Source organism: Triturus cristatus, chromosome 4_1 (assembly GCF_964204655.1).
Source record: "Triturus cristatus chromosome 4_1, aTriCri1.1, whole genome shotgun sequence".
NCBI lineage: Eukaryota > Metazoa > Chordata > Amphibia > Caudata > Salamandridae > Triturus > Triturus cristatus.
This window is the reverse complement of record NC_140585.1, coordinates 202062636-202078525: the sequence shown is the minus strand read 5'-3', so window position 1 is coordinate 202078525 and position 15890 is coordinate 202062636. Positions and strand designations below refer to the sequence as shown.

At 43.0% G+C, this 15890-nt stretch overlaps 1 protein-coding gene across 2 annotated transcripts in view; it reads left to right on the top strand.

Annotated features, from left to right (window-relative positions):
- Positions 1-15890, top strand: part of LOC146854036 (C-type lectin lectoxin-Enh4-like) — a 114196-nt gene that overhangs the window by 22298 nt on the left and 76008 nt on the right. For both annotated transcript variants that reach the window (XM_085651890.1, XM_085651891.1), the window contains one exon: positions 1867-1988. In XM_085651890.1, coding sequence (XP_085508016.1) covers positions 1867-1988 — 122 coding nt within the window. The remainder of the gene's footprint in view (positions 1-1866; positions 1989-15890) is intronic.

The window sequence follows — 15890 nt, the reverse complement described above, 5'->3', positions numbered from 1 at the left end:
CCCACCACCCTCAGCAACTCTTCTCCCACCACCTCAGACAACGACCCTACCCTCACCCCCATACCCTACACAAATGGATCACCGAATGCGCAAACACCGCCGCCCCCCTCAAGAAATCTCCCAACCCTCACGCCAAGAGGGCCAGCTTGTACTCCATAGAACTCCGGAATCCAGACCTGCAGACGCCTCAAAAAATATGAAGGAACTCCAAAAACCCAGCAGACCTTGACAGCTATAAAACAGCCACCACTGCCCACCACAAACTCATCAGACATTCAAGAAAGAATGTACTCCAGGACAGAATCTCCACCCACGCACACAACAGCAAGGAACTCTTCGGCATTATCAAAGAGTTCGTCCAACCCAACAGCGAATCCACCGACATCCCTCCCTCCCAGTACCTCTGCGACAAACTCAGCACCTTCTTCCATCACAAAATCAAGACCATCTATGACAACTTTGACAACAACAACCTCCATGAGGAACCCACATCCACCACCTTCAGCACCACTCAGCCAACGCTGGACAGCTGGACCGCCCTCAGCATCAAAGGCACCCTAAAGACAATGAGGACCACCCACTCAGGGGCACCCTCAGACCCCAACCCCCACCACATCTGCCGCAGAGTCGCATACATCATTGCCCCCAAGCTGCAAAGCATCATCAATCGATCCTTCGAGACGCCTCCTTCCCTGATGACTGGAAACACGCCGAGATCAACCCTTTCCTAAAGAAACCATCGGCAGACCCCAATGACCTCAAATACTACAGACCGATCTCCCTACTTCCTTATCCGGCAAAAGTTCTCAAAAAAGCAGTCAACAGCCAACTCGCCTCCTTCATCAACGAAAACAACACCCTCGACCCCTCCCAATCAGGCTTCATAAAAAAACACAGCACAGGGACCGCCCACATCGCTGCAAATGATGACATCCTCTCCCTCCTCGACAAAAGTGAGACTGTGGCCCCCATCCCCCTGGACCTCTCTGCGGTCTTCAACACAGTCTCACATGCACCCTATCCCGCAGACTCCATGATGCGGGAATCCAAAACAAAGCCCTCAACAGGATTACCTTTTTCCTCTCTGACAGAACACAGTGGGCCAGACTTCCCCCTTTCATCTCAGAGACCACACTAACCACCTGCGGAGTCGCCCAAGGATCATCCATCAGCCCTACACTGTGTTACAATGAATGCTGGAGCCTACTGGTAATATTTAATTTACAGGCTCTGGGTACCATATACGAAGGACGTACATGTAAAATATATGTGCCACTCAGGTATATCAATGTTATCATGTTTAGAGAAGGGAGCCCAAGCACTTTACAAAAGGTCAAAAGGAGTAAAGTGCACAGAGTCTTTTTGCCAACAAAAACGGCTTCAGCAACTGAAGGCAAAACTCTGGGGTGATCCTAGAGAAATAGCACATTTCCAAAAATGTGGATAGAGTTATTCTACGTAAGCAACGCTGTAACATTGCAACACTATGCTCCTGTGCTAACATAGTACTATAGAACTGTATCACAGTGCCATTAAGATGATAAGGGTTTTCGATCACTGACATCTATATTTCTCCTTCACCCTTTTTGGTTTCAACTCCCTCCTTGCCTGCGCATCACTCTCTCTCCCATTCCTTTCCCAGAGCTAATCTTTTTTTCCTTGTTTCTTTCACTGAGAAGGTAGATTCTTAGAGAAATGTTGCTCCTTTGTGTATGTATGAATACCTAATGGCTTTATACATTTCAAAAATGAATTTTGCAAACAAAAAGAATTGTGAAAATTGCCATAATTTGTATAATAATAACTCCATCTTTCTGACAATTACTTACATTTCTATTTTTATTGCTATACATTACCCTCTGCCAGTTATTGCAGGTGCCCAGGAAACATGTTTGTGTGCTCAAGGTAACTGTGAAGCCGGCTGGGTTCAGTATAAAAATGCGTGTTACATGAGATTCGATTCAATGGTTTCTTGGACTGCAGCAGAGGTAAGTTCTTTATGCATAGTTTAAGATTTCCATAATGTATTGAGGACATCCACAGAACCATAACAACTAGACCTTACATCCAAAACCTTAAGGGATACAGAAAACCATAGGGAACCTCCCAACTCCTCCAAACCCTTCAAGCAAATATGAATTGAATACCCTGTTTCTGCTGCAGATTACATACACATTTGTTACCATTTTCTAAACATAAACCGCATTAACTTAAGTCATCAACTTTTGCATGAAACACGGAGCACTGTGTTCAGTTTTTTTGTTTGTTTGATTTGTGATTTAGAATTTAAAAATTTAAATGCCTGGTAATTTCACCTGCAGAATCACTTCTAAGGCCACTTGTCTCCCACGATGGAATTCCCCTGTTTGTTTTAAACCTGTAATTTGGAGTGATTCATAAAAACCTTGTATTCCCTGATCACAGTTCAATGGAGCTCTATCCCTATCTTTCTGAGCTGCACTGAATGCATATCTGCTCCTGGTAACCCTCACTACGGGCATCATTTATGAGAAGTGACGCATCGCTGCGTGAAAGCAGTGATGCGTCACTTCTCAGTGTGACCGCCTTGCGACATGATGGATGCGTCATATCTACTGTATGACGCATCATGTCACAAGGAGTTACAGATACGTCAGTATTTCTGATGTATCTGTAGGCGTAAAAGTGATGCATTGCTGGAGTGTGTCACAAAAGTGACGCAACTCCAGCAATGTGTCCTTTTACATGGGGCACGCCCCATGTGAAAGGGCATGTATCAGTCTTACGTCTGCTGTGAGCAGGCGTAAGTTATTGATGCATTTGCACCCTAGAAGTGGCACAATGAAATCCTGTAGAGTTCACTGCGTCACTTCTACGAGGCTTACTTACGTGGGAACGCCCACCCTGCATACATTAAACCTGACGCAGGTATAATGTAGCGCAGGTGTTTACAAAGTGACGCATCTGCTTATATGCATTCCTTTGTAAATAGGGCGCAACAGGAGGCATGTTTTAGGCCGCCGATGCGTCACAAAAAGTGACGCACCGGTGGCGCAAAAGTGACGCAAGGGCTCATAAATAAGCCACTATGTTTCCACATATGTGCAGCTTCATCTACTCCAGTATCAATGTGCCACTATAGAAGTGGCTGCAGATCTGTACACAAGCCTATCCACCGGCGTCACTCCCAGCAACTTGGAGAAAGCTCTCCTAGAACGGAAGTGCTGTGAGCTCATAGTGCAACTTTTGGGCATACCTCGTCTACGGAAAGTAAATGCAACATGGTTTCTGTCATTTAGACCAATCTGGCAAGATTGCATCTTACCTGATCTACGCTGCCTGTTTTGTGGTGAAGAATGCGTGCTACACATCTGTTTAACACTCCCATCAGTCATGCCAACGGATATCGATACTCTGCTGGACCCGATAACGATCCGTATTTTCAAGTGCCAGTTTGAATGTTTGTAGTTCAGCTCGCTAAGCTGTACAATCTCCTAGAGATTGAGTTTTATTGACCATTGGCCGGAATTTACCATCGCGCATGCGACATTTAACGATTGCGCACGCTGCACTGTAAGCTTGCTTACTCCCTGTAACGGGTTGTGCTGATCCGTCAGTATAAATTATGAATTCGTACTGATCGAGAGGCAGAATTTCAGTGGGCAGAGGACATTCATGTTCATATTGCAGGAACGACTGTGTTTTTAAATCAGGATCAAAAACATATTCAACATCCGTTGCAGCAAGAGAATTAACCCATTGTATTCATCTAGGATGTAATACTTTCGCATTTGGGATGTTCGCTTTTGTAACAGGCTCTAAGACCGGTACTGGAGTCACGACAATAATGCGTTTCCCTGAGCTAGTGTCCTTTCTTTTGCGACAGCGGTTTGAACTGCTGTCAGTATTGTTTCTGTCCAAGTGAGGCGCATTTCTGCTTGTGTATACAAATCTGATTTGTATGCAATTGGTACTTTTTCACCTTTATTATATGTCAAATAAGTGAATCCGCATTGACCCGAAATTATTTGGATCACCAAATTGCGTTTACTTTCGCGTGTTTGTAAGTAATTTGTTGTTAACATGTTAGCTTGGAGTGAACGCAGGATGCCTGTGTGTTCCTGTGTCCAATGTTTTGTTGAAAAATCAGGTTTAATTAATTCGTAGAGAGGTTTAACCCTTTTGGCGTAATTTAGAATGTAAATTCTACCAACATTTAGAAAACCCAAGATGGATTGTAAGTTTTTCAGCGTTTTTTCTAAAAAGTGAGCTGCCAGGCTTTTGCCTTCACTTGAAAGCTCATATCCTAGGAAAAGGACAGTGAGGTGGGCAATTCTGGATTTTTCTAAGGTTGAATTTGTAGCCCTCAAAGGCGAAGCCCAGTATTATGGCATTCACCCTGTTCAAGTGCCTATCTAGCTCATCGTCTGTCAGATAGATGTCATCGACATATGATAATGGCTCGTCATCATACATTTGTAGTAACTTGGGGGCATATTATCAAGCGGCAGCGATAATTATCACTGGCCGCTCTTAGCATGAGATTTATTATCGCCGCCTATCGCTGGAAATCATCGCCATGCTAGTGCTGTATTAACAACGCATAGCGCAATGGCGATAATTGTCCAGCGATAGCCGTGTTTTCCATGGAACATCGCTGGTTTTCCAGCGATGTTCCATGGAAAACGGCAATATCCTTTCCACCCCCAATGGTAAGTATAGCTAAGTCAGGATTTTAGCAGACATTCGTTTGCCAAAAACCAACGTCTGAAAAAATCCTGAGGCCCACCTTGTAAATATCTCGAAGGCCCGTTAGCGATATTTTACAATGCAGTTTTACATGGCACGCCTACCTTGCATCTCATTAGCGATGCAAGGCTAGGCGGAAAGAAGCCGGGTGCTAAGGCAAGGAAACACGCGCTAGCGTGTCCTTGCTAATAGAGCAATAAAATTATCGCCGCTTTTCGCCCAAAAACGGACGCTAAAGCGGCAATAATTTTATTGCGGCCCCTTGATGATATGCCCCGCAGTTACCCTTGCTGAGAATAACCCCGGGCTGTTCTTGAATCCTCGTGGGAGTCTACAAAGTTGACGCTGGGTCCCCATTATTGAGAATGCTGTTAAGTACCTGCTTTCAGGTGCTATGTTTTGACAAAAGAAACCATTTGAAATGTCTAATGTTGTTTTATATTTTTTATGCACAATGTTATTCATTGATGCTGTACTATGTGCATTTTGCACTGCAAATGTTTTAGAACAAGTGTTCAAGTTTCTGTAATCCAATACTAGACGATATGTATTATCTGGTTTGGGTACAGGAAACAAAGGATTGTTCATTGAGGAGGTGTATGTTTCAATCGCCCCTTGGTATTCAAGTTGATCTAAGATCTCCCTGACCAGTTTTTTAGCTTCTTGCTTTATTGGGTACTGCCTTTGTGCACTTGTTTGATTTTGTAGTTGTATTTTGTGGTGAGTTGATTCCTTATCCCATCCTACATGATTTTTGTATAATGCTGGGGCTTGGGCAACTGCCCATTTCCTGGCATAAGTATATTTTAGGAGAATTGGAATATGGTTGGAGAAGGTTGGCATAATGATGTCTTCGCCATGTGGGCACTCCCTGACAAATTCTGGTGGCCAGTCCTGTTCTTCTAGAAGTATATCATAACCCCTTGAAAGTTTCTCCCAAAAGAGTGTTTTAACTTTTCTTGAAATGTCTCCCTCAATCTGGAGTGTTATTTCATACAACCTTTGTGGAGTACTAACCCTGGTGTCTACAGTCTCTACTGCGATGTACTCATTCAAGTCCACTATCTCCAGAAGTTCCTTCAGGTTCTGGCGAGCTATTGTTACTTCTGCTGCACCATCCAGCATTGTCTGAGTCCATTCTCCGTTCTTGAATAATAATAAGGAAGATGCACACAACACAACAGGTTATAACACATGTGTTCTCAGTATCCTCGGCATGTCTGATCTTCAGACCTGCTACCTTCTTTTTGGTGAATTCGGTTTTGATTTATTTTTCTGAATGTGCTGTTTGTCTCTGGACTTGACGCGTTCCTCTTTGTGATCTGACCATCCTCTTCTTTCTGATGTCTGTGACGATATCTGAAAGGTACGAGAGGAAAGAGTATCAGTATCCTGATACCAGTCAGGTTTTCTCAAATTATCTCTATTCCTGAGGTTATACCTCCTTTCAGAGGGCTCCTGTTGAGGAGACCTAACTCGGGATTGAGAACGTTTTTCTTTTGGATTTTGTTTATTAGTTCCCCACTTCTTTTTAGAAGATGTAGGATTTTGTTTACTAGAGTCCTTCTCAGGACCTTCAGACAGTTGTGGCTTCAAAGGTTTTTCACCCAAACTGTCTCTGCCTAATTTAGTGTAAGATTGTTCTATTATTCTGAGTAGTTCTTGTTGATGTTCTGTTACATCAAATTCCCTTAAGCGCTGGCGGATCGCCACTGATGCTGGCTCCCCTTTAATACTAGATAATATTATTGTTGGGACCTGGTGGAAGTTTTTCAGTAATTTCATACCTAAATTCAGAGCAGGCTCTGCCCCGTATTCGTTTTGAATTTGTTTGAGGACAGCTGGTATTACTGCAATTGATGTAACACCATGGGGCAGATTTACAAGCCCATGCGTCACTTTGTATCACTTGTACCATGTTAAAAGTGACGCAAAAGTGGTGAAAGGGGTTTGTAAATCTGCCCCTATGTGTTTTAGTATAGATGGCAGCAAAAACTGTGCCCCAAGTAGTGCAGTCTTCCAGTTGTGGTGTGATCCCCATTGGTAAACAGATTGTCAGTATTCTGTGTTACTCATAAGGGCTAGTATTAGGAAATACTGCTTTGATTTGAGTAATCTTGTGAGCTATCCAGAATGGAATTTGTTCACGCTTTGTGGGCATTTTACCCACGACTGCGATTAAAGTCTGTGGAGTTATTTTTAGTGTATTCCCCTGTTGAGGCGTTTGATTTGAAATGGTTAATGGTGGTTGGACTGTGAAAGTCCCCATGACCTATTGGATTAATTGTTTGTAATGTTTTATTAACCCTTGTAGTTGAGTACGTAATTCCTCGCCTGACATCTCTTCAATGTCAGGATGTGGTGTGTAGCCGGCTAGTATCGGCCATGTTGCTCCTGGTCTACCTAGTAGACCGAGCCTGGTAATGTTTTTGTGTTGTTTTAGGGTGCCTCTAAACCAGAGATTATGCTCCAGGTATGTATGTGAGTGGAATTTCAATATCCTCATAAAGAATATATTCCTCAGGTGGTTCATCTCCTTTAAAGAAGTGAAACACTTGTGTTACTGGATTTGATTCTAGGAATACAATCCATGAATAGAATACCTCTGTCTGAAAGGATTTGTATGTCTCTATCACGAAAACTGCTCTACCATCCCTTGGTTTTAGGCCGTGTTTTATACGTTTTAGAGTGATGGCTCTCCTTAAAGTTGGAGGGATGTGTATAACATCTCATAATTCCAATGAGGCCTTGCTAGAAAGTCATCCTTTTGCCCTGTTCACCTCCATATGTTGCTAAAGGATACTGGTGGTAACAGACTCTTATTGTAGCTTGGCCTCTGCTAAGCAGGCCCAGGGTCAGTGCTATGTGTAAAAAGGTACATGTAATTGGGTACACTTACAATTGGCAATAACAGACTCTATAAGTGTCTAGTAGATAATAGGGACAGGGGGTGCAATCTACCTGTGAGCTCCTAGTATATAATGGGACATGGAGGTTTAGAGGACCGGCAGATTTCTTGCATGCTTGTGCTGCTGTTCACCTTCTGTCCTTTAACAGCAGTCCTGCCTTTCACCATTGGTATTTATAGAACCTATAAGTCCCTAGTATATGATAGGGCATGGACGTTTAGAGGCCTAGCAGATTTCCTGCAGTTGCATTTGTGCACTGCTGAGTGCCTGCTGTTATTTTAAAGGCAACCAGGCTTTGCAGACTGCCTTTAAAATGTAATTGCGTGCAAACTTGACTTTGGTGGTACATGCATTTTTAAAGATAATCTACCTAATTTGTACCAGGGGAGAGGGGGCAGGTAACTGTAAACTGGGACCTTATAAAAGATGTTGTATTTGCCCTTGTTAAGGGAAAACCTGCCCATTTAATTTTTCTCCTATTGTAAATACTGAGCTCCATAGGCTAACATTGCAATATTTTAGGTTGATATAACCATTGATAGGAAAGGAAGCCAAATATAATTAAACAACTTACAAGACTGGTGCTGTTGAATTTATCATAGCTTGTACAGAAAAATAGTTATGCAGCGTTCTCTTCTGTAAGCCAAAATCCAGCCTTCTATCGGTCTCTGCTGACTGGTAATCCTTAGCAGGCTTGGCCAGGCTGCTCTGATTAGGTGGAGGATGTGTCCTGCAGAGGGGACTGGGTAAATCAAACTGAACTCAAGGAATGAACAGATCAGAAAGGAAAGCCACGCGTTTGTTCCTCACACCCCGTGCCCCTGCCAGATGGCAAGCTTTGGACAGGAATTTGCAGAGGTCAGGGGGAGAAGAGCTTATGGAAATGAGCCACACTATGGATTGGTTTATCAAGCTCTTACACCTTTTGAGATATATCATCCATGTTGGATTTTGGAAGTGCAGTGCTTTGTGGGACAAGCACATGCCACACTTTGGAGGAAGTTGTCTTGCTTTTGGGTGGCACCCAGCACCTCATTGGACAGGGGTACCCCTTGCTTGTCACTCCAGACCACTGAATAAATATGTGAGAGCTGCATAGTTTCTCAGATCTGCTACCCAAATCTACAAGGAATATAAGGACTGTCCTGCAGGAATCTGGATTTAAACCCAAAGTCCTGCACTCTGAATGGCTCTGCCTGCTGTACAATCTGGTACTACAGTTCTAAGGACTGTGGCTTGCTTCATGAAGGATTAAGGAGTGTAATCCCTGCAAGCTACAGGTTAACAGAGCACACCTGCATCATCTCCACCAGGGGTACCCATCTTGGAGTGCGTACAGTGAATTGCCAAGGTGCATTGTGGAAATTGTGGTCCAGACATCCCAAAGACCATCTAGGAGACCTATGTACTGGTGAGTTGGACAATTTCAACCTTAAAGGAGACCTTTAGGAAGCACCTCCTGAAAATGTAGAACTTTGTGGAACTTTTGGAGGAAATGCTCCATTGAGTGCCCAACCTGACTTCGAGGGTCAAGCCGGCCACCTTCAATTGTGACCCAGTCACAGTTTAAGGTTAGTTGCCTTGCCAAAATTTTGATCAGGGCCTCCCTCTTAGTGTATCATTGCAACCAGGGCTCCTTCGCTGTCGGCCTCAAACTTTGACTTTGTCACAGTCAAACGTGAACAGATGTCCCACAGTGGTGCTATAGGTTTTGAGGTATTATAAAGTGGTTATTCTTTAAAAAAATCATATCTCCAGTTCCCTACACTGGATTTATTTAGTTTTGGTCAGTCAAGTCAGTCAAGGAAAGCTTTATTTGGCTGTTTTACAATACAGTCATAAAAGCACATAGTTATAATAAAATACAGTTCAATTCAAAATATTTACAACATTATACATATAAAAAAAGAGAAACAGATATCATCCTCAGTTATAAAGTTTACAAATTCATAATAAATGATTTCCTGATTTGTAGCCCCTTTTTAAAAAACGTTGTTATTCTCCACGCTATGTGCTCATTTTTCAGAAGCAGGAGTGAGAGCATGGCCTGGTGGCACAGCCTAAGCCCTAAATCCTTTAAAAATGGTACAATCCAAATTTTCCTTGGCTCCATATAAAATTTGCAGAATAAAACTATATGCATGGTCGACTGGTCTGTGATCTTATCGCAAGGCCACGGTATTAGTTTGCGTGACCAGTCGTTCATTTTCGGCAAAGATGTTAATCTATGAATATTTCCCAGTCTAAATCTAATTAAAAGGAATCTATCAAATGTTCCAGATACAAATGATAGGTAAGGCTCCATCCCTAAGGTTGTACGTGTCAGCTGATGTTGCCTCACAGTGATTTTGTTTGAAATTTCCCCTATCATTCTGCTTGTTTCCATTAACTGGAGACAATCTTTATTTAAGATCTTTCTGGGAATCTCCAGCATTGATATTGGATTTAAATAGTACTCTGGATGCCCCAGGTCATTCATAAAATCGTGAATGTATTTAATCCAGGGTATCCGCAGAGCCCCCTCTAACCTCAGTGCATCTTTCAAAATCTCCCTAATTAATTTTGTTTGGTCTTTACACCAAACTGTGTGCCATAAGAGTATTGGCTCTACTTTTACTAGGTCAGACATATAGTGTAGACCCAGCTCTTTATGACAAATAAATGAGGAGGTCTTGGGGGGTGCGGATAAAATATACCTTATGAAAGCATTTTCAAATATTTGTATCGGGGTGGCATCTGCAAAACCCCACACCCCAGCCCCATAAGTTGCCATACTGATACATTTTGCCTTATATATTTGTAGGAGTTCTGAGGATGGTTTCCCACCTAATTGTTTTGCAAATGTTACTAGAGCTGTGGTTGATCTAGAAAATGCCAGCTTTTTAGCAGAATCATGTTGATTAAAAAGTATACCTAGATAGAGAAAGTTTTTTGCTGTTGATCCCTTCTACCCATCCAGAAACATTTCTCAGGTCTTCTGGGTGCCTTGCCTACATCTGATGACATATTTTTTCGCAATGTTACTTTTAAGACCTAAATCGTTCATAAATACACTGAAGCTATCCTGAACTCTCTTCAGGCCATTTTGCGTACATGCCAATAACACATCATCGTCCGCATAAAGGAGTGCGGGAATGGGCCGACTGTTTACTTGCGGAAAATCATTGCCCTGCATGAGTAATGCTTCTTCTAATCTGTTGATATCAAGATTAAAAAGGAAAGGGGCCAGATCACAACCTTGTCTGACCCCTCTCTTGATTGGGAAAGCTTGCGTGCATTCTCCCTTCAGCCCATACCGAACACTTGCCGTAGCTCCACAGTGCAGTCGTCTTAAAAACATAATAATTTGTAGATAAACCCTGACCGTCTCAAGGACCTCCCACAGCCTGTGATGTCTAACTGAATCAAAGGCCGCGGTAAGATCTACAAAAGCCAAGAAAAGACTTCCTTTTTTTGTTCTGGTGTACTTGCCAACCAAAATTGGCAAATTCAGACTCTGTTCTATTGTGCCTAAACCAGCACGGAAACCATACTGCAGATCTGACATTATCTGACTATCCTCTGCCCAGTTTTGAAGGCGCTCCAGGATGACCCTCCGTACCACTTTGACTATGGAGTTCAGGGCGGAGATCGGTCTATAACATCCTGGGTCTTGGCGATCGCATTTTTTATAAATTGGGATTATTGTTGAATGCACCCACGTTGATGGGAGATCAGACTTAATGCTGGCATTAATAACCTGAGTTAAGATGGGCCCCCAAAGAGAAACGTTGAATTTAAACATATCGACAGGAACCCCATCAGGTCCTGGGGCTTTGCCACCCAGACTACTAGCCAGGGCCCTACTCACCTCTTACAAGGTGATTTCCAGATCAATCCCGGTGCCACTACTTAGTGCACCATCATCAAATTGCCGCCCAGTATTTCTCTGCTCATTGTACACCATTGAGAAGTGGCTAATCCATTTTTCTTCCGCAATTGCTACTTTGACAGAAGGGCCACTACTAGAAGATAACAAGGGGGTCCTCAAGACCTTCCAGAATGCAGCAGAGTCTTTCCGCTGGGCCGCATTGTGTAGGGAATCCCAGGCTTCGTTGCTCAGTGTTTGCTTTCTTCCTTTTATTGCCCCTCTATATTCTAATCTAGCTTGCCTAATTTTAGATGGTGATCTCGGTTGTTTATGCAATTCCTTCTTTAAACTAGCATAGGCCCTGGTACATTTTCCATTAAACCACCCGGGAGATGTTGATCTGTTCCTTTGTTGCACTGTTAACACGTTTTTTACCTCCCTCGTAATATCATTAAAGGAATGAACAATAGCAACATCGGATACAGCCTCACCCAGGCAAATATCCAGAGCAGACCAGCAATTCACTATCACGTTTTTGGTCAGCAGATCCGCATCCACCTTATCCCATTTTAGTGTATAACCATTCGTTTTTCCCAGTACTACATTCCCCAGCAATGAAGTAGTGTTTGTAAACTTTTTGGATCTACAAATTGGTAACTTAAGCTTTATGGAGAGGGGGAAGTGATTGCTTTTAGCAATATCACCCACTTCAAAGGCAGCGACCACGTGCGCATGAGAGCGTGAGGTCAATTGTTGTTGCAAACCCTCTCCCATTAAAAGTGGGGGAGTTGCAGTGCGGTGTAGCCAGCAATTCATTGACATAGGCGAGATCCATACCGAAGATGAGTTCGTTAAATAAATCCCCCGCTTTGGAGTGTGTAAAATGGGTGCTATAATCCTACCCAATGAATAAACCACACCTTCTGTCATCAGTATAGTTACATTGGGTACAATTAAAATCTCCCATCAACAGAAACATAGTACCTTTACCTTCCACAGTGCATAAACCTTTAGAAACCTCCTTGATATTCTTTACCACTACTCCTTAGGCATCTTGGGGAGCATTATTATATAAGTTGATCAATATGAGGCGATTAATTGCATTTAATACTAATTCTACCAGATGATAATAACAATCCCCCTCATGAAAGTAGATATTGCCTAGGGGTATTATGTTGGAAACATAAGTGCAGTTACCACCTTTTGACCTTCCTCCCATAGCCTTCACTGCCTGAGTGTGATATGTCCTAAAACCATTTATATGGATGGGTTCTATTGCCCAAGTCTCCTGCAGACAGAGGATATCTATAATCTCTATGAAACCAACCCAAACGGGATTCTGTACCTTTGAGCATAAGCCTGATATATTCCACGTAACAACAGAGGTAGTAGTAGCAATCTGGTTGGATAACGAATTAATGGAAGTCGACCCTACTTCAATAATAACATCTGAACTAGATGGCACCAATAGACCTTTATTATCCTCATTCTGTTCTAGTACGGGGGCTAAGTTCTCATGATGGTATCTCACATATATGTGTTCCTCTGTTCTTTTGAAAGGTATAACCCCCGCTGAATCCACTCGCGGGTGTAACTCAACCTGTGGAGATGGGTCCAGATGGTTAGATTTACTTTGTTCACCCCAATATCCAACTATATCAGCAGATGGCTTCAGTCAATCAACCACATCCATACTGTAGAGGGGCTCAAAGAAGTTAGATGTTGGAATACCAAATCTCTGTTGACGAGCACCTCTGATATTCTCTATCATTGGTACAAACTTGGGGGTCATTGCAGGGTGATAGAAAAAGCCTAGGTGAACCACGCTTATCCCGCCCTTCCTGACTCGATAGTGACTGATCGTGTCTAGTATGCTCCTCACCAAATCTGGGGACCTAAAGGAAATCACGACATAATCCCCTGGCAATGATTTAGGAGAACCTCCAACCCACGGAATGCGGCGTTTCGTCTTAAATTCTGAGAACAATATATCTGCATACCCTGTCTCCGTTGCCACAAAGTGTAACACCCTGTTCTTCAGGGTGGACCAGTGCTCAAGTTTTCCATGAGGAAGTCTAGGTACGTTAGTAAGAACAATGGTGCAAGGTTTGGCTTGCGGGGGGAGATGCATCTGCCTTGGCTCAGATATGAAACTTCCCTCCATGTTTTGTTTTGCTGGATTATTACCATTCTGTCTCACAGTGTTTGACTTCTCAGAATTTTCATCCCAGTTCTTCTGCTTAAGCTGTACATGCACACCTACAATACCCTCCTCCTTTCTGTTCTCAGGCTGACCAGGAGCTAAAGAGACCTGGCGTCTCTGTTGGGAAGATGCAGAACTATCTGTCTGGACCGCAGCTCTCATCTCCAAATTAGTTGTAGACAGAGTGTCCGGTTCATGCGAATTCTGTGGCACTCTCGGAGCAGGGATTCTCTTGGAATTAATTTCTGAATTTCTGTGGGCCCGCCTCTGCTACCTCTACTACCTCCGCTACCTACCTCCTCAAGCTCACCCCTTTTTTGCACTACAGACTTCGAGTGTGCTACCGAGCGTTTGACTGCTCCTTCCAGACTAAGCAACCTTTCCTCAATAGAGGACAACATGGTTATCATGGGTCTAATTATGGCAGTTTTGCCCAGAATTCCAATTGGCTCATACTTTGAACCCCCCCCCCCCCCAACTACTAGATTTTCATGCGGGGGTAGGGGGCACTCCTGTAGTTGAGGAACTGCTCCCTTCTCCAGCACCAGCCCTTGGCCTTTATGCCTAGGGGGGCCGATTTATGGGTAGTTGTTTGGTTGCAGGGATTCTGCTTTTGCACAGAACTATGCGCAGGAGACCAGGACCTCAGAGAATTGTGGTGTACCAGAAAACTCCCCTCAGAACCCAGAACCCCTTATCCGACTAGCTTAGTATCCCATTCGTTAACCTAGATCTAGCTAGGTGGTCCCAATGTATAGACAAACCAGAACAAGCGACTTAGATATTTCTCAGGAGTGGTGGGAATCCGAAATACCTGTTCGTACTTATTTGTTAGTCCACAACATAATAATACAGACACGGTAAAGTTTAAAGAGTTTATTTTATAAACCTCGCGTCCTAAGATGCAGTATTTTGGCTAACACTAGCAGACTAACAGTACAGATCAGAACCATAAGCATTATTACAATACCATATAAAATGAAAGGAGCAATCATACTATTAATGACAGTGGTATACGGCCACACTCCTTTCACTATAATCTAATACATTATTATTATTAGACTATTAGAAGGTCTCTTAGGCTAACAGGGGGGACCCCATACCGTATAGATCAGCTTAGTAGAATCACATCAAAGGATCAGCTACCGCATGCATCAGCTCTTCTGTTCGAATGAATGTAAAACCAATCTGTTCTGCAATATTACAGACGCTTGTCCTTCAGATATTGGCAGCTGTATGCATGATATGTCTAACAAGTGGTACGATCAATCTAAACACAACACTCTGTACCTTCTAGTGACCCAGACGCGTTCTTTGCATGATGTACAGACCAAGGGCACATTTCACGGTTAAGAATGTGAAACAACAGTTTGTTATCCTGTAAGGCAAAGTCGAGTCAGCATTTCTAAAATGAATAACACATAACAACAGTGTTGTATGCAGCGCAGCAGAAACGACAAGCTTGCTTGCTAAAAATGATCTAGTTTATGCTAACTTAGTGTTGTAAATAGGGCGTGGCTTAATCCATCTCACACCCCCCCATGATCGGAGCACTAACCAATAGGGACACACTTATCAAGAACGCAGAGTTCAAGTGATTCAGAATGGAACCAATGGCATGAACTATAAGTCCATATAAGGTAAGTGTAAAGTCCGAGAATAATAAAAAAAGAATTTGTTTAAAAAATGAAAAATGATATATAAAAAAAATAAACAAAACTTTCGTAGAAAATTAACACTCCTGGATGCACCCCGGAGTGACAATGTCAATCAGTCAATCCATGAAGGTATATGCACCGTAAGTTGCAACTGATTCCAAGAGGAAATCATTGGAGCGTTCCGCAAAAGTATCTGCCATCCAATTGAGCAAGGGAAAGGAACACACATGTTCATCAAGTATCGGAGCATCCAGCACCATGATAGGACAACTGTCAGTCTCCTCAATATAACTCCTTTCAGGGAAATCAATAGCTGCCTCTCCGATATCCCAGTTTCCAAGGACTCCGTGTGCAGCGCCCAAAGCCATAAACCCGACACCAGAACAATCAAATTCATGAGCCACTAAGGGACACATTAGTTCATCAAAATCCGGGTCAGGTGACGCCAAGTTGGACAGGCACAAGTCCAGAGCCCATTGGAAGGGACAATCTAGGCAATGAAAAACAGGTTGCACACACGTAAAAAAGGGAAACCGGAAAGA